This window comes from Epinephelus moara, chromosome 14, assembly GCF_006386435.1.
Source record: "Epinephelus moara isolate mb chromosome 14, YSFRI_EMoa_1.0, whole genome shotgun sequence".
Taxonomy (NCBI): domain Eukaryota; kingdom Metazoa; phylum Chordata; class Actinopteri; order Perciformes; family Serranidae; genus Epinephelus; species Epinephelus moara.
In genome coordinates this window covers 15,861,314-15,888,906 of record NC_065519.1, presented here as the reverse complement: position 1 = coordinate 15,888,906, position 27,593 = coordinate 15,861,314, and the positions used below count along the sequence as shown (strand labels likewise).

The following is a 27,593-nucleotide window of genomic DNA, read 5'->3' as shown; positions in this document are numbered from 1 at the left end:
ATGTGCAAACTTTCCTGAAAATGGCACACCAGCAATAAACAAGATAGATATATCAACTAGTAGATATTAAGGAGCCTTCAGGGAGCATGGGTGGCACAAAAGAGCTTTTAATAATAGATATATTTCACAGTTTCAGGGCCTTTGCGATGTGTTTTTAAATGGTACTGAATTTCTTAGCCATTGTCTCACCTCCTCCTCTGGTGTAAATTAAAATAACTGCACTATTAGGACAACTGTATAAAATTCAGTGCACAGCTACTGCTCTGTAACCCTGTTTTTAATTGGCAGACACAGGGGCTCCAGTACATGTCACTGTTTTTTTATCACCAGTGAGCACAATATTAGCTGACTTTTGCAGTTTATGGGCATCACACTGGCTCCACCTGCTTCACCCTGTTTGTCTCATTTTCTGTGGCTCCAAAAACATCATGTCCACAACCAGAAATATCACAGTGTTGACACACAAATATTCATTTTGTCTATTTTTCTGTCTGCTGTCTGTATGTGCTGTAAGCTGAATTAACTCCTTTGTCAGTGGGGTTTATATAAAAACTCCATGAAGACTCAAATTTCATGATAAATAATATAAATAAATATTAATGTATTTGATTTAATTCAATCCTGACTTCTTATCTTGTTATTTCAGCTCCCTTTCCCCCACCAGATGACAGGTGTTTGGGGTTTAGTTGGTGGTTTGGGGCGTGGCTTTCCTTACGCATGAGCGTGATGACGTAGGTGATCATAGCAACCAGCATGGCGACGGGGAAGCTTTGCTCCGCCGCTCATCTGCTTATAAGCTAGTATTAGACTGTTAGCTTTCCGTTACGTGATTGTTTGACAGCGTTAAAATGTTTGTAGTCAAGTACACTGTAGTTTGTGGATGTATCCGAGCCCTACCGCCGCTGTCCCGGGATATTTCTGAGGAAAATGGGATACGCTGAGTGCAACATTAGCATGGACTCGAGAACAGGTATGGAAACACTGTTAGCATTAGCTAGCTGTTTGGCTAGTTAATCAGCAGCATGAAGCAAATTCAAATTGCGCTTAGGCAGCTATCTGAAGATAAACTTATGCTGACTGTGTGTCTCCTCATCCTCCTTCAAGTTCATTTAGACAATGGCCGTCCTTATACTCACATTACTTGTTCTAGAGACGTGAAATTCATAACTAAAACAGTAACGTTAGCTTGTAACACGATGCTACAGCTAAGGTTAGGCTACTTTATTTGGGTACATTAAAATAAAGACGATTTTTTTCCCATGTTGTGCGTTTACTATTTTCACAACTTTGTTTTTACACTATTGAATGACCATGTATTACTGTAAACACGACATATCAAAGTAAGATGAGCCAATAATATACTTTTTACTGATTAAAAACATATATTTTTTATATTTATTTAGTTATTGTTTGCATTACATAACGTCACTTGTCCACACATATCTGCTCTGAACTAACCTTGACTAATTATTACATAGTACTACTAGTACTACCACTACTACTACTACTACTACTACTGCTACTAATAATAATAATGATAATGATAATAATATAGTAAAGCTTGAACAGAGGTGTAGAAACACTAGACACAAAGTAATTACCCTGATTGTTTTATATTATCTACCAATGTAATGATACTCATATAATTATTTAAACAATATTCAAAGAACTTGATGATAATGGCTGGTGTTGCAGTGTTGTTTTATAGTCAAATATGTCACTACTGCCTCTTGTGCTTTTAAAAATTGTATGTCCTTTTATAATGCATCAATATTGCCGCAAGTTTTAGCACTGAATCACACGTGATGATCGTAACATTCTTGTGACTAAAAAAATATGTTAAAATCACTTCTTGTTGATGTATTCAAAGACGTCTTAAACTGTATGCACTGTTTTTTTTGTTTTTTGTTTTGCTTTGTTGTATTTTAGGTAGCCTTGTGTAACATCTTGGCAAAGGGACTCCAGATGAAGAATAGCCTTTTGGCTAATTCTGGCATTTTTACACCAAGTGTATTCATTAACTTGCACTGTCCCTTCTTATATAAACTAAACTAAACTTAATATTTTTGATTGCATTGTCAATAAATGGTGTAAATAATGACACAAAGTCTGTCGTGAATCGTAAAATAGCTAACATTTCTGACCAATATTCAGGAACCCAATGCATAATCAATTAGGTAAAAATGTTAAAGGGATAGTGCACCCAAAAATGAAAATTCAGCCATTATCTACTCACCCATATGCCGACGGAGGCCCTGGTGAAGTTTTAGAGTCCTCTCATCCCTTGCGGAGATTGGCGAGGGGAGCGGCTAGCACACGTAATGGCAGACGGCGCCCCAGACTAACGTCCAAGAACACAAAATTGAAACCACAAAATATCTCCAACATGCTCATCCGTAGTGATCCAAGTGTGCTGAAGCCCAGACATAAAAAGTTGTTTCGAAAAATGTCATATGAACTCTGTTTTTAGCCTCACTGTAGCCTGTAGCTCTGACTGCTTCTCTGTGCTCCGCGCTCATGTGTGCGCACTTGCGCGACACCAGCGAAAGCATGAGCTTTGCTCACCCGTGTTTACATCACGTGACACGTGCATTACAGGGAGAGACAACAGTAACCACAGTAGCTAAAAGATAATTTGCACTATGGTCTTTTAGCAAAGGACAGCCCAACATGCCTGAAGACTTTGAAATTGAGGAGGAACAGCATTTCTTTGTTGACCTGTATTTGTTTGAGCCCGAATATACGGACGCGGAACTCAGGCTACTGGACAAAGCAGCGGCTGCAGCTCATGAGCCTCAGCCAGCCGCAGAATACCAGAGTCGAGCGCTGGAAACCTGGTGGTGTAGTTGTTTCAAATGCAAAGCAATGCCAATGGATGAGGAAAGTCTTTGCTGCTCAGACTGGGAATTGGCGATGCCTGCACTTGAGAATCTGGACATCAGTACTGACGAGACTGCTGCTCTTCAGAGACCGTGCATCACCGATCACTCTGAGCGCGCCACGCACACGTGAGCGCGGAGCACAGAGAAGCAGTCAGAGCTACAGGCTACAGTGAGGCTAAAAACAGAGTTCAAATGACGTTTTTTGAAACAACTTTTTATGTCGGGGCTTCAGGACACTTGGATCACTACGGATGGGCATGTTGGAGATATTTTGTGGTTACAATTTTGTGTTCTTGGACGTTAGTCTGGGGCGCTGTCAGCCATTAGGTGTGCTAGCCTAAACCTATTATTTGACCAAGGGAGTCAACATGGCTATAACCATAACCATTTATGTTATGTATTTTAGCAAGTGTATCATCTGGACTGGGGTGCAGCCCTGGTGTGAGAGGACAGACTTTAAAAAGTAGCCGTAAGTATTAATATGCGCTAGTATCATAATGGTAAACAAGTCATTTATGAGTTTAATCTAACAGTGCACTGTATGTTGTTCTCTGTGTTGTGTTTTCAGCTTTCTGCCCTCGCTCCTCCAGCAAGTTGACACAGTCCATTGTCAAAGACCACATGGTGTCTCATTACAAAAAGGTTTACTCAGCTAAAGGTGAGCTACGTGATCCTTACATTGATATTCAGCAGACATGACTAATTCAGCTCCTGCATATTTATGTTGAAGTGGTTAAGACATGTATCTTTGTTGCATAATAATTACATGAATGACCTATGGTGGCCTTACTTTTTTGCCTTGTTCTGCAGCTGCCATTGATGCCTCAGTACCCAAAAGCTTGATACTTAGTGTAAAATGTAAGTACCGAAGTGTCAAATATTAAATTAATAATTAACTATAAACACTTTTTTGCCATTGAAATGAAGATGTATCTCATATTTCTGAGTATTGGTCATATATTTCTCATGTAAGCACACCCACAATGGTTTTTAATAGCATTATAATTGGTTTAAATGCCATCCAAATGTAACCACTAACAGCCAGGTATTGCTGTGGCAGTATTTGTTATCAGAATTAAAGGTTGAGTGTGGGATTTAGTGGCAACTGGCGGAGACGTTGCACAACTGAAATTTCTCTGGAGTGCCAGGTGTGTAGGAGAACCTTGGTGGTCAGTGAGACACTGCAAATAGCCAGTGTTTAGTTTGTCTGCTCTGGGCTACTGTAGAATAACATGGTGGACTCTGTGGATGAGGACCCACATCATATGTAGCTATGAACGGCTCATTCTAAGCTAAAAAAAAAAAAGGATTCTTATTTTCAGGTGATTATAAACCAATGAAAACATAGTTATGAATAGTATGTACCATATCTGCCAGCACATGCTCCTAAATCTTGCACACTGGACCTTTTAAAGACCATACTTGTCTCTTTGAACTCACCACTTTCCGTCAGCATTCAGTAGCTCAGGAAGACATGCATCATAGAGCAGGCAGAGGCCAATTGCTGCACTGACAGTCACCTCATTAAGCAATAATGCAATCTACCCACTCATCACATTTGAGCACAGGATGCAACTCATCCTTATCTTTAATGGTAAAAGTCATGCTCTCGGCTTATGACTGTGCTATCTCAATTGCTCCATCGACCCTCCCATACCTTGCAATTAAGTGCTGTTAGTCCTTTAGTCTACTATAGACTATTTCCTGTGTCTCCTCATGTGTTCTTTAAATTGACTGTTTACAGATAATGACCAGCTCAGACAGGAGCGGTTGAGGAAAGGGGGTCGTCCTCAGTCAGCCCACTCTCTGTCGCAGAGAAATAGCAGAGCCTCCAGCTCTTCAGCCCAGGTAGGAAATGTCACTGATGTGTTTCTCACTGCTTCGTGTGATGTTAATGTATCTTACGCAGAAAGAATGCCAATGATTACAAGCACTCAAATGATTTAAATTCAAAGCCTACATTACATCAATACATGTTTGCTTTTCAGAGTAGATTATCCGTGCAGTACGACGACAGCCCTTACCTCTGCTCAAGGAGTTCCACGGCCTCCAGCCCAAGGTTCAGCTCCTCCTTTCACGCCAAGGACATAGTTTATCCACCGGGTAAAGTCGGCTCTCAGAACCATTCTCAACACATTCGCCCAGCATCAGAAACAAAGTACCGCAGCCCGGACACAACTTCCCACAGAAAGCAGTCGGCGTGGTCACTGGGAGCTTCGGGAGATCAGAGCTGCTACAAGACTTTCCAGGACCCTGTTCAGAAAACGTACAGCGGAGACTTGCTCCAGAAACATTCACAGCGCTTCACCCAAGACAAACCTTTCACCCCTAAGACCTTGAAATCAGAAAAGAGTTCATACCTGTCACAGTATCGCTACTACAGAGCACCACCACGGAGGAAACCTACTCAGGATTGCAGCAACTCTAGATTGACGCGGCAGGAGACATATCATGGAAGGTACTAACCAAACATCTCACTGAATCTCAAAGGAAAGCAATAGATTTGTGTCTTTAAAACAGCTTTCTTAACACGTGGAACATGTGTTGTAATGTGTTAGAAATAACTTGAATTCTGTCTTTTTAATGCAGCACAAAAACCAAGGAATACACACAGGAATTATACGAGCCATCTCAGGTAATTTGGGGGATGTAAGCTGATTATTCAGGTATAATAAAGACTATAAAGATAATGGGTTATGATTATTTGCTGCTCAATGTCAGATAACCTTGTGTGGTTTATCGTCCCTTTAAACCATAGAGAGCTGAAGTGTTTACAGCCACATTAGATACTTGATCATCATGCAGCCTTGACATCATTGAATACGCCTTGTTATTTTTACCGTCCTTTTTGTTTTACAGGGATTTAATACAGAGCACGAATGGTCTGAAGACGAGCTCAACGGCACATATTTCTCAGCATCTAGACAACAGAGTCGAGCGAACAAGAGCAGAGACCGTGATTTCTTTGACTCCTCATCCAGGTAAAATCAGGAAGTGGAATTATAATATTGCATTTTAGCGCCATCTTATACCTTTTGTAGTTCCTGTATATAGATCTAATATAAGTCTCATTTTTAGGGTCTCACCAGAAGGCGGGAAATCTCCCTTTATGAAGGGTATATCTGCAGAGTAAGTTCTCTTTGATCATGTCTAATGCTTATACAGCTAAAAGATTATTGACATATGTGTAAGAGTTTAATGGTGTGATGCTTCAGTAAATTTTAAGACCCAGCTAAAGTACTTTTAAGTAAATTTGTGAAGGGAATAATTCTCATCTGTCGTTCAACAGGGAAGAAGAATTAATGTACCTCGAATTCATTTCTGCTGTAACGGAGGATATCTTATCCAGAGGGCACATCTCTGACAGGTGTCTCATTTATTTCTGTGAACTACAAGAATACATTTGCAGCCTGGATGACACTTTTTTAATAGCTATAGCATGCAATTGAGTATGTTGTTTAAAAGGTGTCAACTACTGTTGGTTATCACCTTCTGAGTCATTGTGTCTGTGTCTTCTGTAAGGTTCCTCGACCGTGTGATAAAACGCCATATCGACATGAATCGGCATCAGCTTGATGTCGTGAGTATATAACTTAATTCAGAATACTAAATATGTTAAGCAAATATTAATATCTGAAAATAATGAAAGGGTTGTCACAAGGACTCCTCTGTTTCCTCTCATGCATATGTTTGTTTTTAGGGTAAAATGCGCCACCTCCTGGAAGTGCTGCGTAAAGACTTTGAAGAGCCACCCAACACATCCACCTCCACCTCAGAGCTTGAAAAAAAGGAGAATGATCTGTTTGATTCGTTCCTGCCACATCTGGAATCAGAGGGGAATCAAGTGAAGACCAAAGAAGACAATGACGCGTTCCCTTATGCGTCACTAATTAAATACTGCGATTCGCCAGATTACGCTGATCCCCTAATGGTCTCTACACCCTTGTGCTCTCCTGAAATGACCGCTGCCTCACCAACTAAGACAAATGAAAAGGATGGAGAAGATGTGAGTCAGGAAAAGGGCATAGGCTCTCCTTGGCTTTCTGATGATCATCTAAATCAAACAGGCGCACCTGAGTCAAAAGAATTCAGCAATGAAAGCCAGGAATACACCACTATAGCCAGTGACAAAGACCAAGATGAAGACGGCTATGATGGACAATCTAAAGAGCTCGAGGATCTGGGTAGAAATCTGTCAGAGTCGCTTCACGTGTCGAGCAATACCCACAACAACGTGGAAACTGCCACTGAGCAACACACAAATACAGCTGCGTCTGTCAGTGATGATGAGTTTTGAGTTTTCTGAGTTTTGCTGTATTCAGGGATTACATGTCCTTTAATGTTTTTGTTACCAAGTGAGTGTTTTTCCAGAGAGAAATATGATATCTGAAAGTATAGTTTTGTAAATTTGATTTAACACTGGTTGTATTTATGTTTTTACAAGCCTCACCATGATGGTGTTGTAGTTATATTATGCTTTTTTAATAGCCATTTTACAAAAGCACAATGACATGTTCACATATTATGGCATACAAGGTTTTGTGAGTGCATCATAGACTTGAATGCCTCATTTAGGATATTGTAAAGAGGGTACATGCTGGCTTTTGTGGCCAATTGACATTTTCCAAACTATTACTTAATGGTAACTACAGTAGCAGGATTTGAAAAATTGCAAAGGATTGTCCATAGCACTTAATTGATGTCAGATGTGTGAAATTAGTTAGAGTGGATTGAAAAGTGTGCCCAGTCAGTCTGAAGCTTGGTGTAGCTGCAGTTTACATTTTCAGATTTGTAGAAAAACACTTGTTGGAGTGTGTTTGACTTTATATGCCTCTGAGATGTAGCAACTAGAAGTTGACTGTCACCAGAAAGTGTCTTTACAGCTGCAATAAATTTTCTATTCTTCTGATTCTTGCATGTTGGCATCTGATTATTTACTGTGCAAACTGGCAATCATTCAGCCTGCAATCAGCAGCAAAGCAAGTGCGGCTATTATTACCACATTTGCGGACTGTGAGTTGAGCCAGTTTGCAAAGTATTACAGAGGACAGCTATTTTATCATTGCACAATATTCTGTGTTTGCCGTTACAGCTGTCAGTCGATGTAAAAGGTAAACAGACAGGTCACCGGCCAGCAGCAGCTCCGGACAGCTGGCCCATTTCTGGCATTTTCACGGCTCGGCATTCCAGCTGTCTGATGTCATGCCTCTGAAAACCTCTATGTATTCCTCCGCCGCGGAGGCACTACAATGCATGTATAACGCATTTAATCAACAAAGTACGACACTTCATTTATTTTGTACTCCATTATTGTAAAGTCAGAGTATATTCCGATGTGTTATAGCGATTTATCAACAGCTGAAGCACAGTTATACGAGATGTAGAGCCGCGGATGTAGACGGAATATGCTTGTCGCTCCACCAATCCCAGGAAGCGAAACACGCTTGGAACTTGAGTGAACTGTTGGACCAAGAGGCATGGGGTGCAACGATAGTTTGGATCCACAAACAAACTCCATACAAATGGACTGTCTCTAATTCCGATAAATATCTTTTAAAAAGTAGCGTTATCCACAGACATTGATGGCGGAATACCCCAGGACCGACTCCCAGTTGGACTACTAAACTGTAGCGGGTGGCTAACGGTAACGTTAACGTTTTTTTCTTGCCCAAAACATTTACCGGCGACGTCAGCTTCCCAAGGGTGCAGTCTATTTGCTGGAGCATCAGTTAGCACGCTAGCGTTAAAGCTAATTGAGCGCTACTTGTAGTTAACGGGTAAAGTTTATAGGATTAAGTAATTACAGATTAAAAGTAGCGTGTTGCTCCGGAGCATGTCAAATAAGTGTAAGAAACTTATTTCATCGTATTAATTATGTGAAATAAAGTAATAGGGATGCATGTTTGAGATGGAAAGCAACAGGGATTTTGCATTAGCTTGCTTCGTATTGAATCAGGTCGCTCTTGTCAGTGTTTGGATCCGGCTATTCACTGGAAAGGGATTAATTTAACCACAAAATTGGGAAATGTCTTGCAAACTGTATTATAGACTGCATTAATTACACAAGTCGGGTAGTCTACTGACAATTGCTGCACCATAGATTTGCTTTTCGTGCATTTTTATAGTTAACTTAAAGTTAATTTGGCAGCAAATCCGAGTTAGCCAAGTTAGGTAACGCAATTTAAAACAAAATGCCGCATTTAAGAGGATTACTTTACGATAAGTCTTGTGTTTGTCTGGTCTGGCGTCTGTTTCAGGGTGACAGACCGTGTTAAGATTATCCAAAATTACCGCAACATATGCCATAGTGATGAGTTTGACCACTACAGTTGTGATTCACTCTGTTTTGCATCCCCCTTTTTCCACGCTTGTAAATTCTGGTGATGTTTGCTGATGCATTGACATGTTTCCTGTCTCATTTTTTTTCAGACACATAACCTGATGATGACCTGTACTTGTAGCATTCACACACTTTTCGAGATGACAGTAAGGAGGATTATTTCTCTGGACTAAGTGAAGACCTCCCTCTTGAAGAAGTGTGAAACATGCCCTTGCCATTTGGCTTAAAACTCAAACGGACTCGAAGGTATACTGTTTCAAGCAAGAGCTGTCTTGTCACTCGGATTCAGCTGCTCAATGGGGAGTTTGTTGAGTTTACACTTTCAGTGGAGAGCACCGGGCAGGAATGTTTGGAGGCAGTTGCTCAGAGACTTGAGTTAAGAGAGGTATGTATGTGTTTTTACGCGATACAAGTGCTGATTGTTCTGTCTTGTAGACTTTTTTTGGGGTCTCACCGCAACGTCGAGCTTGTCCATTAGTCACATTTTTACTAGGAACTGGTGAGCAGGACAACAGAAACTGAGATAACCAGTTTGTCATTGTTTGCACATAGTATCTCTCATAATCTCTGTCCTGCTTATGACACAATTCAGGAATGTGTGTGTAATAACATGTATGTAAACAGTTCATCACACAGATTCACAAACTTATAATGCATGTTTGTTTGTTTTTTAATTTTCATTCAAACAGAAGTGGCAGATCTCACATAGCATGGACAATATGGTCAAGAAAAGCAGCTCTGAGTCAGGACTGAACAATGTCCTGAGCTTCATGTCTGCATTTGGTCACTATGGTCACACAGTGAAAACCACCTGTTAGTCATGAGCTGAAAGGGATGCTGTCATTTCCAGTTGCACCTCAAATGAACAGTAGAGACTGCTGAATATGCAGGCAATCTGGCATGGGAGCTTGCACACCATGATAGTGTCTGTTATTTTGCCGCGTTGGTCTCGCTAGCAGTGCTAGTGATAGGCCTCCACTCTCATTTAGAGATTGTCTTTTATGCAGTGAGTGATAATGCATTGTCTGTTTTTGATGTCACATGGATTGTTTGTGCAATCATGTGGTTCTCAGTCAATATTTGTTAGAAAGGTTCTACAACTGTTGTCACTGTAAATGATTTAGGAATGAGATCTTTGTTACTAAGACTAGTACTAGTTCCTCGTCACACTTAACTTTTCACTGTCTGAAAATCTGTATTAACTCAGCGTCAGCCTGATGTTAGTAAAATGTAATGATTGGCAATTGACCTCCAAAGAAATAAGATGCATGTCTTAATTTGTTATTATTTTCCGTGATCTAGGTCGTTTTTCACAGAATTATAATGAAAAAGAGAGTAATGTTTACACATAGTTATAACCAGTATTATCCAATGTAAAATAGTTATGTTGGCAGGTTATTTACGAGTAGTCATTTAAGAGTGGCTTCACATCACAATAGATCTCTTTCAGCTGAATTGTCTTTGGTAAACGGCAAGCCTACAGGGGTTACTTTTCTTATCAGTGTTCAGTGTGAGTTGATTGTAAGGCAATCACAAGACTGAACGGGGAGTGCCAACAGCCATAAATCTAGAGAAGATGCAATTGTTGTATCTTCTGGTTTACATGTTTTTGTTATGTAGATGATTATGAGACCTGCAATCTGTGCTCTTAAAATATGTGACTTTAGAGAGGGCGTGTGTGATTTTGAGTTCAAACAGTCATATAATGTTGTTCTAAAGTTTAATCTGTGCTACACATTGTCCTTGATCACAGTGTTGCCCAGGTGTAATGTTTGTGCTTGTTTTCTGTGCCTGTTAGATAACATACTTCAGCCTGTGGTACCTCAACAAACAGAACCAGCAGAGATGGATTGACTTGGAGAAGCCGCTGAAAAAGCAGCTGGACAAGTATGGGCTGGAGCCCACCGTTTACTTTGGAGTCGTGTTTTACATACCCAGTGTGACCCAACTGCAACAAGAGATCACAAGGTGATGTTCCATCGGTGACACGAGGTGTCTTGTCTAAGCCCCTAAGTGTGTCAGTGACAGTTTATCTTCACTAACAGCAGTTAAAAAGTTACACAATTTAGTGAGGAAATGAGTGCCAAGGAAAGTTGAGTGCAACCAAGTGTTTTTTTTTTGTTTTTTTTTCCTGTAAATAAGCTTCAGCCAGGTTAAGGTTGATGCAGCAGCTGAGAGCCACCTGAACTGGATGCCAGTTTGTAGGGATGTCTTCTTACCCATCCATCCCTTTTAATACTTAAATCCAAGCACAGAGGTATCAAGTGTTACTCATTTGAGTATGTTGTAAGTTATTCTAATACCGCTGCATTTAAAAAGTTTTCCACTGTAATGACTTTATAGCGGTTTCTCCAAACCTGAACAAAGTTGTCGTATCTGGTTGTCGGCTGTTTGTCAAAGTAACCCTGTCTTCCTCCACAGATATCAGTATTACCTACAGCTGAAGAAGGATGTTCTGGATGGCAGGATCTCATGCACACTAGAACAAGCTATTCGTTTAGCTAGCCTGGCAGTGCAAGGTAATATGATTGCATATACTAATTGAGTCAACGCCTCCGCCCGCTCGACACAAGCATACTCGGGCGTACTATAAGCGGAGCGGACTCCGCGAGGAATGTCCGCAGTCATTCGGGCTTTCATAGTCGAGCGCACTTCCGCGTTGTAGTTTCCTGTAAAAATGTCCGTGAAAAATCCCCGCGATGTGAAAAATACATGCCGAGCAGTCACAGGTGCGTGGAGCGGAGTCCGCGCGGTCGTAAAATCTGAGCTTTGCGTGCACAGGGCTTGCGGACGTCCGCTTTGAGTACGCGCGGACCTCCCCGGAATCCGTTCCGCATATCTTCCGCCCGAGTATGTTCGGGCCTTAACGCGCATGTCGCGGAGCGGTGAACAAACCAAACAACAAAATGTCAGGAGAAATTGAAAAGATATGCCGTCTATGTAAAGTCAACTTGCTAATTAAGGAGCCATTACATGTTCAAGAGTTTTATAAAGCTGCTCAAACGCCAAAGAGAGGCTATAAGTGAACGTTTCAGGGGCGACACGTAATGACCCCCTCCCCCGCCCCCCGGGCGATGACATCGTTCATCGGCGATTTCACTAGATGGCGATAGGCCGATAGGATATGGACAACTGCGATTACACAGCAATAGATCGTGATATCAGGCAACACCTTCTGAAACACTAAGCAACCCCTCGCATTGATGAATATTGCACTGGAATTATTTTCAGTGATTTTTCCACAGGAGGCTTGTGCCAGTTCATTAAGGGTTTTGTTGATCTCTGCGAGTTTGCTGGTGTTAGGGTGTTAGTGAATTGCAATAAGCCTATTGATGCTCAGACTGTTACCCATTAATCTCCATTAGAGGAGGAGAAAACTCGTTGTTGCATCCAAAACTTAGTTTCTTCTCTTCTGGGACTTGAAATGTGATAGGATTTAAATTGGTGTCATAAAGTGTTGTTGTGAACGACACACATGTCTCATGTGTCTGCTGCTCACAGTAGTTTGTCGGAAACCCCTGTTCATTTACTTATCCAAGGGTTTATATGAACATTTTTATGATTCTTGAAATATACAGCATTTAACAAGCCCCATTAAACTTAAACCAGCCTGTTAAATTGGTCAGGGGTGTGTATGTGTGTTTGTGTGTGAATGTGAACTCCCCTTGCGTGAGCTTTAGCCCTGACACGTCCTCCAACAGTTGCCCAGCCAGAAGAATCTCAGACACTGCTGGCAAAGTTAAATCAGGCGCTGCAACTTACAGGCCTGGGTGTTAGCATAGCAGAGCCACTGAGATCACTTACTGCTGCAGCCATGTTCAAATAACCGACCAGCATGCTATATGTGCATTTGAAGAAAGGCACTGAGATTAAGCAACTAGTGAAGTTGTCTTGCACACGTTGCATTTGTCCTCAGATGTGCTGCTGGGTAGTTCCTATTTCCTGTCCCTGGCAGGGATATTTTGGAGTGAAGGGCAGTTGTAGCTTTTGAGCAGTGTTGATGCCTGGGATACCCAACATAGTTGCGAATGGTGCCAGCAGGCTGCCCGAAGCTGGCAGCAGTTTTGGACCTCGACGTTGTCAGACGCTGAAGCAGTTCCCTTTCTTAACAAACGGGCCCCTCCTCTCCTAAAATAAGTTCATCTTGTCATCATGCACTTGTGCTTTCCAAAAGGCATTACACCATTCTGCAATTTTTGAATGTCTATTTTGCCCTCTGCTGAATGCAGAAATAGGCATGTAATAGAGTGTATTCAGAGAGCTGTGTCATGCCGAGTATGCACTGCTGTATTTACTCTTTTAATGTGTCTTCTTTTATGGTCTGCAGCTGACTTTGGAGACTTCAATCGATATGACTCCCAGGAGTTCCTCCAGAAGTTTGCGCTGTTCCCTATTGTAAGCATTATGGTTTTTGAGGGGAGGGCAACACATGAAAAAATGTTGCAGCTGTCCTGTGCTCAGCATCGTATCAATCCTGAGTGTTGTCTTTGCAGGACTGGATCCAGGATGAGCGAGTGCTGGAAGAGGCCACTCAAAAAGTGGCTCTGCTTTATCAGTCCTTCAGGTGAGCAGGTGTTCTCAGCATCAGCCGGCTTGTTCTGTGTGAGGATCAACAGACAGACTGTTCTTCAGAGTGCACAGACAAACACAGTGCTTTTGCATCTATGTAGGCAATCTGCATTTTTATTATTCGTCGTCATCTGGATTCACTTAGAGTTCCACTGAGGCCACGCAGAAGCCATTTCCTGTGATTTAAACTTGCACAGGCTGTACAGCCCTGATAACCCCAGCATGGTATCAGACCATCTCTTACCCACCCTGTCCTGAATGTTAATTTCAAAGAAGGCTGTTTCTCCTCACTCCATCTGTCTTGTTTTATTTACTACTCAAGTTGTTACCACCATAAAAAACATTTGCATGGCACGGTTACTTTTCTGAATAAGTTACTTTTTTGCCTTACGTTTTGGCAGTTCTTTGCTTGTTAGAGTTCCTGTGGTGTTAAACGTATGTTCAGTGGGTTTTGATGGTTGTGTCTTCATGTTTTTGTTGCTGTTTTTAGGGGTCTGTCAGCCCAAGAGGCAGAGATGTTGTACATGCAGGAGGTGGAGAAAATGGAAGGCTATGGCCAGGAAAGCTATCAAGCCAAGGTGGGTTTTTTACGATGTCCGGCCTGTGATTCCAAACAGCCCAAATGTTGAAGAAGCATGACGTTGGCTTACTAGAATTTGAACTCGCATGCTGCATGTTTTCTATCTGGATTCTTTCACCTAACAGACGGTCTTGAATCTTCTCCTTTCAGGACAGCACAGGCACAGATGTCTCCATGGGATCTTGCCTAGATGGCATCTTTGTCAAGCATAAAAATGGCCGGCCGCTCCTTTTATTTAGGTAAGATCATCAGCTGTTTTGATGATCAAATAATAGTTTTAGTGATTTTTAAGGCAAAAACGCCAAACACCTGCCAGTTTCATGCTTCTGAAATGTGAGAACTTGATGCTTTTCTCTGTCACATATGACAATAAACTGAATAGTTTGGGATTTTTGGGCTGTTGATCAAAGAAAACATACAATTTAAGATGTCACATTGGGCTCTGGGAAATTACTCTGAGCATGTTTCACTATTTTTTGCCATTTTATTGACAAAATGTTTAATCAATTAATCGAGAAAATGACAATAATCATTAGTTGCAGCCCTAAAGTCTAGAAACAATTTGGAAGATGTTTGTTTGACTATAACAGCAATGCCCAGAAGTCCTGTGGCCATTTGTACAAAACACCTTCAGGTTTCTCTTCAAGTATGCCACTGAAGGCCTAATTTCTCCTTAGCGGAGGGACTTGCTTAAGGGTGTGGCACAGAATCACTTCAAAGATTTGTTTAGTTAAGGAAAAACATTAAGGCATTTACTGCACTTAAAGAGATTTTTACTGCTGTGAAATTCTGACAGTAGTAGTAGATAGTAAAAAATGACAAAAGAAAAACAGACAAGAAAACAAATTGGTCAGAGGAGGAAAAGGTTAGACTTCTGGAAGAATACAGTAAAAGAAAGCATGTACTAAAAAGAAAATTGATCAAACGGAAAACAATGAATGTGGGAGGAAATTACAACAAAATTAATTCCAGAAAAAAAACGGCTGGGAGAGCTCAGCTGTGAAAAGTAGAGTGATTCAGCTCTAGACGAACCAGACAAATCCTGAATCCTGCCGGTCAGATCTATATTCTAAAATCAATTGTTCAGTGTCAAGCATATCCATTGAGTTCTCCCGTTCGCAGAACACTCCTCTCGAGATGCGTGTATTTTCTTCATCTCTTGCCGTAAACTCAGCGATGTTGCAGTCAAGATGCAGTCAGAGATACTTCAAGTTTTTGTCTTACTGTAGTTGCTAAGGTCTTCAGTGCAACAAGTAACTTAAAGGGATTCCTTAAGCATAAGTCCAAGATAAGGGAACAACGTTACTTAAGTGAACAATTTAAGGAAGCCTTAGGTGCCGTACACATGCCGCGTTTTTGCGCCCTTCAATTCATTGTTGTCAATATAGACGTGTGCACGCATTCCTGAGTGCCAGGTCATATGACAAGGAACAACCAATCACAGCTCACAGATATCTTTCTCTTCTTCCGTAAATATCATTCTGTTAAATAGAGAAAAGTTGATCATGTTAGTGCAGGGCTGCCAGAGCTTTACATCTGTCCCACGGACGATAGGTCTACACACTTATAAACAGCTCCTGGAAGGAGATCAGCTCTGCACTCAGGATTTCAGGTAAACAGGCCATGGTACAGTGCTTGTTAAGGTTGTTGGCACCCTCAGATGTAACCATCCGCTGCACTCTTGGAAGCTGGCACAAAAAAGTCACAAAAGTAGCACCCAGCACACGACCTCGCGTTTTCCAGGCAGTTAAAGACGCGGCATGTGTATGGGCCCTTAAGGAGAAGGTGTTTTGTGCAACCAGCCACTGAAATATGTTCTGCCTCTAACAATGAAGAATACAGATTGTCTGGTAAATTGAGAGCAGTAATTATATTGAAACAGATGATCGAGTCAGTACAGATTTTGTGGCACAGCTCTCAACTATTCTTAAGGGGTTGTCTCCTGTAATGTTCACTAATACTTTCTAGACTTTGAATGTGGCCCAAGAGAAAATGAGTCAGGTAGACTGTGATAGCTGATAAAAACTGTGGGAGCACTGTCTGTCAGTCTAGTGAGGAAGTGTACATTCTTGACCTTGGCTGAACTGTGTCATCTACATACCATTGTGAGGACTAGATACCTTTTTGATGGACTCCCACATGTGTATGGCTTTTATTATGCATTGTTAAAACGGTGCCACAGTCTCTTAAAAAATGCTGCAAGGTTTTGTGACCGCCATGACATCATGTGTTTTTTTCCCCCTGTCTCTCTCTCTCTCTCTCTGCCACCGTGCTTTAATTGGCTGTGTAGGTGGAATGAAATTAACAACATGAGTCACAACAGGTCCTTCTTTGTCCTGGAGCTAGCCAACAGAGAGGAGAGTGTTCAGTTCCAGACCGTAAGTCTCTCCTGCCATCGCACCTTCTCTCCACCACCCATCCCCTGGGACATTCCACTCTCTTATTTGATTTAGCAAAATTGGAAAGTGCCGTGGTTGCGGAGCTTAGCATCAGCTAAACTGAACAATGCACCTATGTTTGTGTGTGTGGGTGTGGCTGTAACTGGGTTTGTTTGGGTATGTTGCGCATGTGTGGGTCATAAAGTCGCATACCATTAGCTGAAAGTCAATGTGGAAATATTTGAGGCCATACTCAGGAATGGATTTGCTTTGAGATAACTAAACAAACACCACCTCTTAACTAATGCCTCACCATCTCATTATTATTCTCCTCTTGTTTTTGTTGTGTAGGATGACATGGAAACCTCCAAATATGTGTGCCGGATGTGTCTGGCCAGACTCAAGTTTTATAAGATTAACAAGAGTAGCCTGTAAGTGTGTTTTTTCTTTTTAACATGTCTAGCCCAGTTCCTGTCTCTTTGTTCCTTGTCGTCTCCTGCATGTGTCTCCTCTTTGGTGTAGCCTCACTTCTATCCTCCTCTCCTCCTCTCTCTTCAGAGAGGAGTGTGACCCCCTGCCTTCTGAGGGCTCCCAGAAGTCCCTTCTCACTCTATCCTTTCCTCGCTTTCCAATGCTCTCTCGTCCCTCTCTGCCTTCTAATAAGGGGTGAGCAACAGTATGGCTATCGAGCAGGTGCCAACACCCGTCCCTTCCTGATTGCTTAGGCAACAATGCCAAAGCAAACAGGATCTCTACTGTATATCTAAAGTGGGCCTTGTGTTGTGACGCATGTAGTGTTTTATCATCAGTAAAAAGAATATTTATTTGGTTTATGATTCATTTAAAGTGGTGTGTTTTACATTTTTAACTTTGACGTCTTTTTAAATCTTTGATTTACAATCTGTTTTTCAGTATCTGTAACTATTTAATTTACTTAAGCTTTGATCAGATAATTCTAGATCAAAATTTTCTAGGTATGCACTATGTAAATAGTATATATCTATATATAAGTTTATGTTTTCGAACTGTCACAGTACAGGGGTCACGGTCTGGTGCGCACAGAATACACTGTATGTAGATTGATGCACTTGCGTAACAAAATTTCACAAGAGGAAACTTTAAGCTGTACGCCATTAGCAACATATGCTGAAGTCAGCACAGCAAGCTGATTAATGTCCGAGTCAGTCACACTGTGATGACTGCAAATGGACCACCGAAGTTGGCAGTGGGTAAAATGTAGGGGAGGGAATCTCCAGGCATCTCACAATTACGATTCAGAGGTTATCGATTGGATTATAAAATGATTTTCCATGCTTAAAACATAGCATACTGTTTTTGTAGTGATCCAAAATGATTGAGGCTTCTTGCATACACTGTGGATTTTGTCCAGGTCCCTTTTTCCTTCAGCTTTATTGTCAAAATGCTTCCAGACCCTAGCTTTAAAAAACAGGACATGCCAGTGTCCATTGTTCACGTACTGTAATATTTAACCAGAAATGGTATGCAATTCATGTTCTATTGAATAGTAAATGGTCTACAGCCTTTTGTTCTTAAAAGTTATATGAATGTATCAATGAACAAATTAATTTAAAAGCACCCTACAGTGTCTTGCCTGTATGAAAATAGCAAAATTAGGGGGAGTGCTTTGCTGTGTTGTTTTTAACGTCCTCAGCAGTAGAGAGCAGCGTCTCTGCTGCACATTAGCTACAGGAAAAGCCAAGATGCTGAGCAGGCAGAGTGAAGGCGCTTTGATATAAACAGACTTAGCATTAAGTTGTTTTCTTCACCACAGAGGTGTTAGATGTTGTTTAATACTGCAGTGTGTTGGTTAGCCGGTCTTGTTTGCTGACGCGTTTACCGCTCCTCCACTCAGTTAATGTTAGCTTCTAGGTGATGGTGTAGAAAGTATTCACAAAATACTTCACATTCACTTCACAAATGTTGTTACCTAGACATTAACTTAAAACAAACTTGCACTTGCTGCGTTTTTTGAAGATGATATACAAGTTAACTTTAGCACGAAGAGATCAAGGTCTGTGCTATGGACTGTCCGGGTGCTGCACTGGCCTTGCGAGAGTTTTGCCTCATTTGTTATTAATAAACCTTTAGAGAATCAGTTATTGACATTTATGAATTGATGCTGAATCGTCCACGACTGCATCAGGATGCATCTTAGAATCGTTTCTTTCCCAAACCAAACAAATGCGATCTCAGTGAGAGGATTTCGACACATCTTTGACACTTACACTACTGTCTGCTCAAAATGAATAAAAAGAAATGAATCCTTGTGGATTTTTTTAATTTCCACTGCAATGCACCGACACCGAACCGTGACTTCTTCTTACCTGGGTCTGTGACTTTTGTGTACTGTTACACCTCCTACTATATAGTTTTTATGTGGCATTTATTAGTCAGTCAAACTTAATCCACATCACACAACTGTTCTCCATTACACCTTGCTTGCTGGTGTACTTTAGCAAACCCCTGCATGAGGTTCTGGAGAAGAGTTAAGTGATGTGTTACAAGTTTGATGGACTCAACCTGGTCTGAACCTTGCCGTTTGTTTTTCCTCATAGTTAAATGATAGAAGGACAAAGTAATATATTGGAAAAAAATCTGAGTAGTAGTAGTGTTATTGGGTTAGTTCATTGTTTTTTGACCAACATTTGTTTTCCCATCAGCCAAACCCAGCCCACAGTTGTGAACCCAGTCAGACGGAGATCCTCTACCAGGATATCTCTGGTAATGTCCATGCTCACTCAAAGCACACTGTTCACATTTTGTGTGTGTGCCAGGCCTTTCACGATAATTACGTCATCAACTTATCGTTCGTTGTGTTACATGCATGTTTGTTTACACGAGAATGCCACCAACATTTTAGTCAACATGAAAATATGTTAAGTATTTTTTTTTCATTCCAATTCCAGTTTCTGAATATTCTTAAGATCCAGTGCTTTGAAAATGTATTCTTGCATTACTATGCATTTTATTGACATTATAACAGTGGCATAAAATGGTGTCAACATAATTGTAATATTTTTTATCACAATTGCTTCTGTGACAAGTTATTGTCCAACAAAAGTGGTTACCGTGACGTGCTTGCACAATACCCTAATGATTCTCTGGCATGCATTAAAGCACATGATGTAAGGGTGTGTCACCAGTCACCACACAGTTTATTCATTTTTCTGCTCTTGGACAGTGATGAACCATATCATATGAACCATAACTGAATGCCTCTCTTGTTGTTGTATAGCCAAAGCCTCAGGCCTACATGATGCCTCCTCCACAGATGCACTACAATGGTCATTTCACAGAGCCTTACACATCATCACAAGGTAACTGCTGTATAGAGAGTGGCTTGCATCTAGAAACCTGACAGTGAGTGCATAGGGTAACATTTGAAGTTATTACATGGTGCTACATTTTTTTGTGTTTGCTCTCTCACAGACAACCTGTACATGAACAGTCAGAATGGTTATTACTACCACTCCCAGACCAGCCTGGACTGCCCCCCTCTGGAATACAGCAGCGGAGGGCGTTTGCGCAACGGCAGCGTGTACAGCGCCCACAGCACCAGCTCTTTAACCAATCCCCAGCACTACCACCAGCCCTCACCCATGTCCTCCAACCCATCCATCACCAGCGATATCACCAGGCCGGACTATGTCCCCTCGCATCGCCACAGCGCTCTCATCCCACCTTCCTACCGCGCCACTCCGGATTATGAGTCAGTGATGCGTCAGAAGAACCGGGGAGCAGGAGGAGGGATGGTTTTGTCTCAAGAGCACCGGCAGAGCCACTCTATGAGGAACCTGAACATTGGAAACTCGTACGCCTACAGCAGACCCGACCCTCTGGTTTACAGCCAGCCAGAGATCAGAGGGGAGCATGGCGGAGCGGCTCAGCACCACCACTACCCCTTCCATCTAGGCTCCAGCTTCCACAGTCCCTCTCCATACCCCTACCCTACAGAGAGGAGGCCAGTCGTGGGGGCGGTTAGTGTCCCGGAGCTCACTAATGTCCAGTTACAGCAGGCACAGGAGTATCCAGCCCCAAACATCATGAGAACACAGGTGTACCGACCACCTCCACCCTACCCGTACGCCCACCCTCGGCCTGCCAACAGCACACCAGACCTGTCGCGTCACCTCTACGTCAGCAGTAGCAACCCAGACCTGATCATCACGAGGCGTGTGCATCACTCAGTCCAGACTTTCCAAGAGGACAGCCTACCTGTAGCCCACTCTTTACAGGAGGTGTCGGAGCCTCTTTTCAGCGGACCCCCACAGAGACACCCATACCATGCTCAGAAGCGGAACTCCATCGAGATCGCCGGATTAGCACACAGTCTCGAGGGGATGAGGGTCAAAGAGCGGACTATGTCTTCCTCAGCAGCTGAAACTGCCACGCCCCCTCCGGTCCCGCATGGCGGGCGCTCTCAGGGCTCTCAGCTCAACGTGTTTTTGGAACGTACAAAGACAGGGGACAGGGGTGACATTAAGGAGGACGTGCAGTATGGACACAAAAAGTCCCTCTCAGACGCCACCATGCTGATTCACAGCAGCGGTGAAGAAGAGGAGTTCGAGGACGACAGCGGACGTCACACTCCGCTCTCTCAGGATGCAATCGCAGCGACTGTTCCCGACCCGCCGTCACAACAGCATCACAGCTTGACATCTCTGTCTTCTCTGACGCATCAGCAACAGACTCCCATAGAGCCACCTCCCGCATATCCCATAGGCTCCTCTCTTGACCCCTCTATAACCAGCTCCTTGACGTACAAGGTTCACCCCCTGATCCAGGAAGGCGAGCCTCTGTACCTGCTGTCGGATTTACGACAGCCAAGGATTATGCCGTCAGTCTCTGAGGGAGACCTGAGCGGCCAGGCCAAGCAGAAGACCAAGAAAGACATTAAGAAGAGGCCTGTGTCTGATGTGCCTCCTGGGAAGAAAACAGTGGAAGGTTTGCCCCCACCGGTGAGTCCTGTTCCCAGTTACATCACATTATTAGCATAGCACAATGGTGAGCAAATATTTTGAAATCAAGAAGTGGAGATTTCTGGATGTTTGTTTTTGAATTTGCCTGAAAGCAAGATGAGTTCATGTTTCCGGCATGTTGAGCAGTTAAACTGTAATTTATTGCATATCACATATCACAATATTCAGTTACAATCCAGCCTCATGTTGCTCTGTAGCTGCACTTAAATACCTCAGAGAACCCACTTCCAAAAAGCTAGTGTACAGTTTTCCATATTAACGAGTTGTAGGCACTTGTTTTTTCTCAGTAACACAACATGTCTGTGTCTCATCAAGATCACATGAGTAGGCATGTACAAACTCTTAGAGGTAGTTTCAGTGGCCAACTTGAATGACGCAAACAAGCTCACCTTGACACGTACTGAAAGAATGTACCTTGGAAAACCGGACAGGTAACATTCACTGAGAAAACACGCAACGAGGCTGCGCTGTCCTTCCCCTCTTGGAAACTTACTCCCTCACTGCACATCTCACACACAGCCATTCTCATTTTTTTATCTGTCCCTACTTGTCACACCAGGGCATGAAGAAAGGAGCTAGGTCAGAGGTGAAGAAGATGGGCCCTCTGAAGGTGGCCCATCTCAATGGCCTGTCAGTGTCCAGGCAGCCAATGCACGAAGAGATCAAGGATGAGCCTGAACGAGCCTCTAATGACGAGAGGGTAGGGTGCTTCAGTTTTTCATTTTGTCAGTGGTGTCTGTAAACCAAAAACAAATAACATAAGTAATGTGAAGTTTAGGAAATGACAGCTTAAGAGATATGTAAGATTTGTTATATGTTGCTTATGTATTGTAACCAACTTGTCTACAGCCAAAACAAGCTCATTAGCAGGAGCTGCTGGTTGTGCTGGTATTATTAACACTCTGATAGGTGAGGTCGTGCTATGCAGGATACATGCGAGTGTTCTTGTTTAGACGTTAACACATGGCTGAACTGGTCAGCCTTGTTAATGTTGATGCTTCTAGCTTTGACAAAAGATAAACTTCAGACACATTAAAATCATGATTAGCTCTTCAGCTAATCAGGTTGTAAATGTTAACGAAATATCATCTGTGAGTACATGGTGGATTCTCAAATGTGTCATACACACAAGAACTGTCAACTAAGGACGAAGGTTCTTTAAGTGTTGACTTCTTCACATGGTGGTTGTTTGCATATATGTTGTATAAATCCACCTCCTTATGTCATTTGTCTGTTCATCATTGACAAAATTCCACTACTGCCATCAAATTTCGTCATAGTAATGCATCCTTTTTTGATGTTTTGACAGTTACAAAAATAACTAAGCAAGAGTGGTGCAACATATTTTCAGTTTTTAGAGATTTGTACAAAAAATACAATTATTTTTGAAAGATTTTCACATAGATTTTGTGCCATCTTGCATCCAAAACTTGGTGTATCCACCATTTCACTTTTGAAATCTCCTCATGGCAAGCACAAGTCAGAATATTTCTACAGTAATAGAAAGTAAAACTACAGTAATAGAAAGTAAAGTACAAATGCTGTAGATTGATAAAAATTTGACTTAAAATCAGGAATCATACTGAACATCTCTCCACATCAATTGTATTTATACAATAAGGTTAACTTGTTTAGGAATCAGGGCTGCATTACCCATGGCACTTATGTATTTTCCTTATTCATATGTGTGTTAGTGTAAGGTGCTGGAGCAGCATATGGAGAGGGGAGAGCTGATGAAAGAGTACGAGAGTATCCCAAGGCGTCGTCCAGCGGGGGAGTGCACCATCGCCCAGCTGCAAGAGAGCGGAGACAAAAATCGCTTCCAGGACGTCCTGCCTTACGATGACACCAGAGTGGAGCTGGTTCCCACTAAAGAGAACAACACGGGATACATCAATGCATCACATATTAGAGTAAGTTGTTCAGAGACGCATTATCACGCTTGTGTTTTGTGGTTTTCACTTGTACGTGATTTTGTCTCATCATCAAGACGACAAAAAGCACCCACTGTAGAATGCTCTAATTAAAGGTTACTACTTTTAAACACGCTTGCCAGCAAAAGTGAAAGCAAAAGCCAACGCCAGATTGAGTCATTTGGCATTTCACCTTGCTATATTATTATTATCGCTATTTATATTATTAACTGATGGTGTTTTAATCTGTCAGAGGATGGCAAATGTTGATACGGAACTGTTTTTGAAGTGTCTTTCTGATTGGATCATATCTAAGTGCATCTTGAACACTTTAGAAACTAAGTTGTAGTAGGCACAGTTTAACTTGCAGGAAAATACTTGTGCATCTCAAACAATGGAAGCACTTAAGAATGGCCTGCTTCAGATTCAGGACTTAACTAACTTAATTTAAACTGTTCGAATGTTCTTGTCTCATCAGATAACAGTAGGTGGACAGGAGTGGAGCTACATTGCCACACAGGGTCCCATGACAAACACGTGTTCAGACTTCTGGCAGATGGTTTGGGAACAGGGTGTCTCCATCATCGCCATGGTCACTGCTGAAGAGGTGCGTTGATTTCCTATTTACAGCTCCACAATCTTTTTATTCCTCATCATTACCTGGATTTAACTATTTGTACATCATCTGCCTCCTTCAGGAGAGCGGCAGAGAAAAGAGCTTCCGGTATTGGCCCCGACTTGGCTCACGACACAACACGGTGACGTATGGTCGCTTCAAAATCACCACACGGTTCCGCACAGAGTCCGGCTGCTATGCCACCACGGGGCTGAAGATCAAACACCTCCTGACGGGCCAAGAGAGGACTGTCTGGCACCTGCAGTACACAGACTGGCCTGACCACGGGTGTCCTGAGGACTTCAAAGGCTTCCTCAGTGAGTGGGATCTGTATCCGTTTATCCTTTTATGGCCATTATGCTTTTATGACTGGATGTCTTGCTGGAAGAGGAGAAAATATGTCTGTTGTGTTTGCATTGATCACAACATCAAAAGAATACTTCACCCCCCAAATGACCATTTGTGTATCAGCTACTTGCCCCATGTTACATCGCATTCATGGAGAAAAAAATGTTTTTCTCACATGGCAATGAAGTTCTTGATGAATAGAAATTAAAGGAGGCATTTAAACAACAGCAAAACTATATCAAAACATCTGTTTACAAACTCTTAAGCCCAGTTCAGACCAAAGATTCAGGATGAGACGAGTTGAAACAAACAGGCAGCTACTTGCAATGCGCTGTTCTGCAAAGTTCTAACAACCTGCTGGTTCACACCAGTGCAGCTAGATGAGACGTTGTATCACCTCTATGCAACAACTCTCTGTACTTCTGTTTTCAGCTCTTCAGGCTTATTTTGTGGCTGAATATAATTTGTAGCTTCTTAAAATATGAATGACGATAGTGATAGTGAGATACTGGCTACAGCTGCATTTGTAGTAGCAATGAAAAACAGAAATAAAACAAGCATTAGATGGACTGTATTCATATTCAATACACCATAATAATAATAAATTACCAGCTTCAGGACTTCACTACAAGCTGACTTGCTGTACAAACAGGTGACGTGCTTTATGTTCTTAAACCAGCCACCAGAGATTTGACCAGCTGAGTTGCAGGTGACACCATCAGCTGGCTTGAGTCAGGTTGAGACAGGCCAGTTCACACTGCTGCATCCATGTTCTAAAACGGTTTCGTTTCGTCTCGTCGCAATCTTTGGTCTGAACTGGGCTTTACACAACTCATGCAGTATAATGCAAGTCTCGTTTATCCAATGATATGCTCTGTATTTCAGACAGCTCTTTCCGATGGGGAGCTGAACAGAAAGTAAAACTTGATCTATGCTCTCCACTGACACAATTAGTAATTTTACCTCACTGAAAACGGGAGCTGTTGGTCTACCACTGCCCGTATCAGTTATTTTTTGTTATTCTCTGACTTTGGTGAATCTGAACTAACCCTTAAAACATCAAAGTCACATATAAAGACAAACAAAATGATTGAGGCAACGTTACACTAGGTAAAGGTGTTCAGCGAGGTAAAATTACTGTTTTTATCGAAGGAGTCTGGCTTTGAAGAGAGCATGAATAAATGTCACTTACTGTTCAGTTCTCTGGTGGAAAGGGATGTCTGTTGGGTAAGTACCAAGCATACAGCTAAATAGTGAGATCTGGATTATACTGCACAAGTTGTATGAGAGTTTGTGAAAGGATGTTTTGATATAGTTTAGCTGTTGCTAAATATGGACTTTGTTTTTTCTCTTTCTTTTTTTACGTAAGGGCATAACTGAGTTACAAATGGTCACTTGGGTTGTGAAGTATTCGTTTGAATTCAATATGCTGCTGTGATACTAAATCAGAATTGAATCAAGTTCATTTATACAGCGCATTTAATAACAACCACAGTTGACCAAAGTGCTGTACAAATTTAAAGAATGACACACAAATATATAGCAATAAATCATGTACACAAATATAAAAGGCTATTCCAGAGCCTTGGAGCAGCTACGCAAAGACACAATCTCCTTTACCCATTAGCCTTGATCACGGAACAGTTAAAAGACATTACTAGTGTACTGCTTAGTGTCAGAACAGCTGACTGTTAACTGTTAATTTACTGTGTATGTAATGAGATCTTAAGTGAGTGTTCTTGTCTTTCTGCAGCCTACCTGGAGGAGATCCAGTCTGTGAGGAGACACACAAACAGCATCAGTGACCCAAAAAACACCAACCTACCTGTGCTGGTCCACTGCAGTGCTGGTGTGGGAAGGACAGGTGTGGTCATCCTGTCTGAGATCATGATAGCCTGTCTGGAGCACAATGAGGTAATGTCCTCACTTAAAACCTGCGTACTACTACAGCTTTTTCCATGTTGTGACCTCAGCCGGTGGTGTCATCTGGGTTGCTTTGCCATGTGGTGTATTTTTAGATGAAACACTGCTGTCTGTCTCAAACTAAAAGTCTTTGTTGTTTCAGGTGCTGGATGTCCCAAAATACCTGTTTAAGCTGCGTGCTCAGAGAATGATGATGGTTCAGACCTTGTCTCAGTACACCTTCGTCTACAAGGTCCTCACCGAGTACCTCCGCAACTCCAGGCTCATTTGAGCACAAGTGTCTGTCCAGCCCCCGGCGTACTCCGTCATCACGGATGATTGTAGGAAGGAGTTTACTCCAGGTTTATGCCAAACTGCACTGTGATGACGCAGCTGTGCGAATCTGCTCGCTGTAGCTTTGCTATGTGGTGGACTGGTCAAGTATTAAATCAGGCAAGGCTGAAGGAATGATATGAAGGATGAAGCGATACTGCGTAAAGACTTAATGACCTGCCTCTAAACAGTATTATATTATTTTTTACATGCTTAATGAAGCCCAGCACTTTTACAGTACTTTGCTGTACATAATGAACCAATGTTAAGCTGCATTTAAAACAAATCTTTATTATAGATATGTATCGAGAACAGTTGTATTTGCATTTGACGAAGGTCACTTTTTAAATAAATGTGTTTTGGATTGCTGTTTGGTAACAATTGGTTCTGATGATGAAGGATGTTTCTGTAGTGATGAAGACAGAGCGGACAAAGCTCTGACAATATCAGGTTTTCTCGAGGTTTGATCAGAGTTGCGATGAAGTTCAACTTAATCGTGTGTTGGTGCAGACGGGGGTTTGTTCCTGCATTTAATTGAAAGTCTGCGATTCTGGAGAACTAGGGATCTCAACACTGAGGAATATTTTCGACCAGTTACGAATGTCTGTCTGTACGTTAAAATTGCTACTCACAGTTTACTGCACGGTGCACCATCTGGGTCTGGTGGAAGCTAACCTTAGCTTGTAGTGCCGCTCATTTGGCAACAGCCACTTTTAACACATTGCTGTGGAA

At 42.0% G+C, this 27,593-nt stretch overlaps 2 protein-coding genes across 4 annotated transcripts; both read left to right on the top strand.

Annotated features, from left to right (window-relative positions):
* The first annotated feature begins 740 nt into the window (after positions 1 to 740).
* On the top strand, positions 741 to 7,788 carry spata7 (spermatogenesis associated 7). 2 transcript variants are annotated; one of them, XM_050062681.1, is made up of 12 exons: positions 741 to 970; positions 3,289 to 3,351; positions 3,451 to 3,540; positions 3,693 to 3,740; positions 4,627 to 4,730; positions 4,871 to 5,340; positions 5,472 to 5,517; positions 5,742 to 5,863; positions 5,961 to 6,011; positions 6,172 to 6,249; positions 6,405 to 6,462; positions 6,583 to 7,788. In XM_050062681.1, exons 1-12 carry the CDS (start codon positions 928 to 930, stop codon positions 7,177 to 7,179), a joined length of 1,770 nt encoding a protein of 589 aa, XP_049918638.1. In that variant the 5' UTR covers positions 741 to 927; the 3' UTR covers positions 7,180 to 7,788. The 2 variants fall into 2 exon arrangements, with proteins under 2 accessions (XP_049918638.1, XP_049918639.1); XM_050062682.1 differs by lacking the exon at positions 3,289 to 3,351.
* Positions 7,789 to 8,362: 574 nt separating this feature from the next.
* Positions 8,363 to 27,229, top strand: ptpn21 (protein tyrosine phosphatase non-receptor type 21). Of its 2 annotated transcripts, XM_050062679.1 has the most exons (20): positions 8,363 to 8,526; positions 9,312 to 9,607; positions 11,021 to 11,190; positions 11,644 to 11,741; positions 13,550 to 13,617; positions 13,716 to 13,786; positions 14,282 to 14,369; positions 14,522 to 14,610; positions 16,662 to 16,749; positions 17,101 to 17,180; positions 17,308 to 17,415; positions 19,431 to 19,491; positions 20,006 to 20,087; positions 20,200 to 21,728; positions 22,309 to 22,449; positions 23,444 to 23,662; positions 24,141 to 24,269; positions 24,361 to 24,595; positions 26,380 to 26,540; positions 26,692 to 27,229. In XM_050062679.1, exons 2-20 carry the CDS (start codon positions 9,428 to 9,430, stop codon positions 26,818 to 26,820), a joined length of 3,726 nt encoding a protein of 1,241 aa, XP_049918636.1. In that variant the 5' UTR covers positions 8,363 to 8,526; positions 9,312 to 9,427; the 3' UTR covers positions 26,821 to 27,229. The 2 variants fall into 2 exon arrangements, with proteins under 2 accessions (XP_049918636.1, XP_049918637.1); XM_050062680.1 differs by lacking the exon at positions 17,308 to 17,415 and having other exon boundaries at positions 8,365 to 8,526.
* The last annotated feature ends 364 nt before the right edge of the window (positions 27,230 to 27,593 follow it).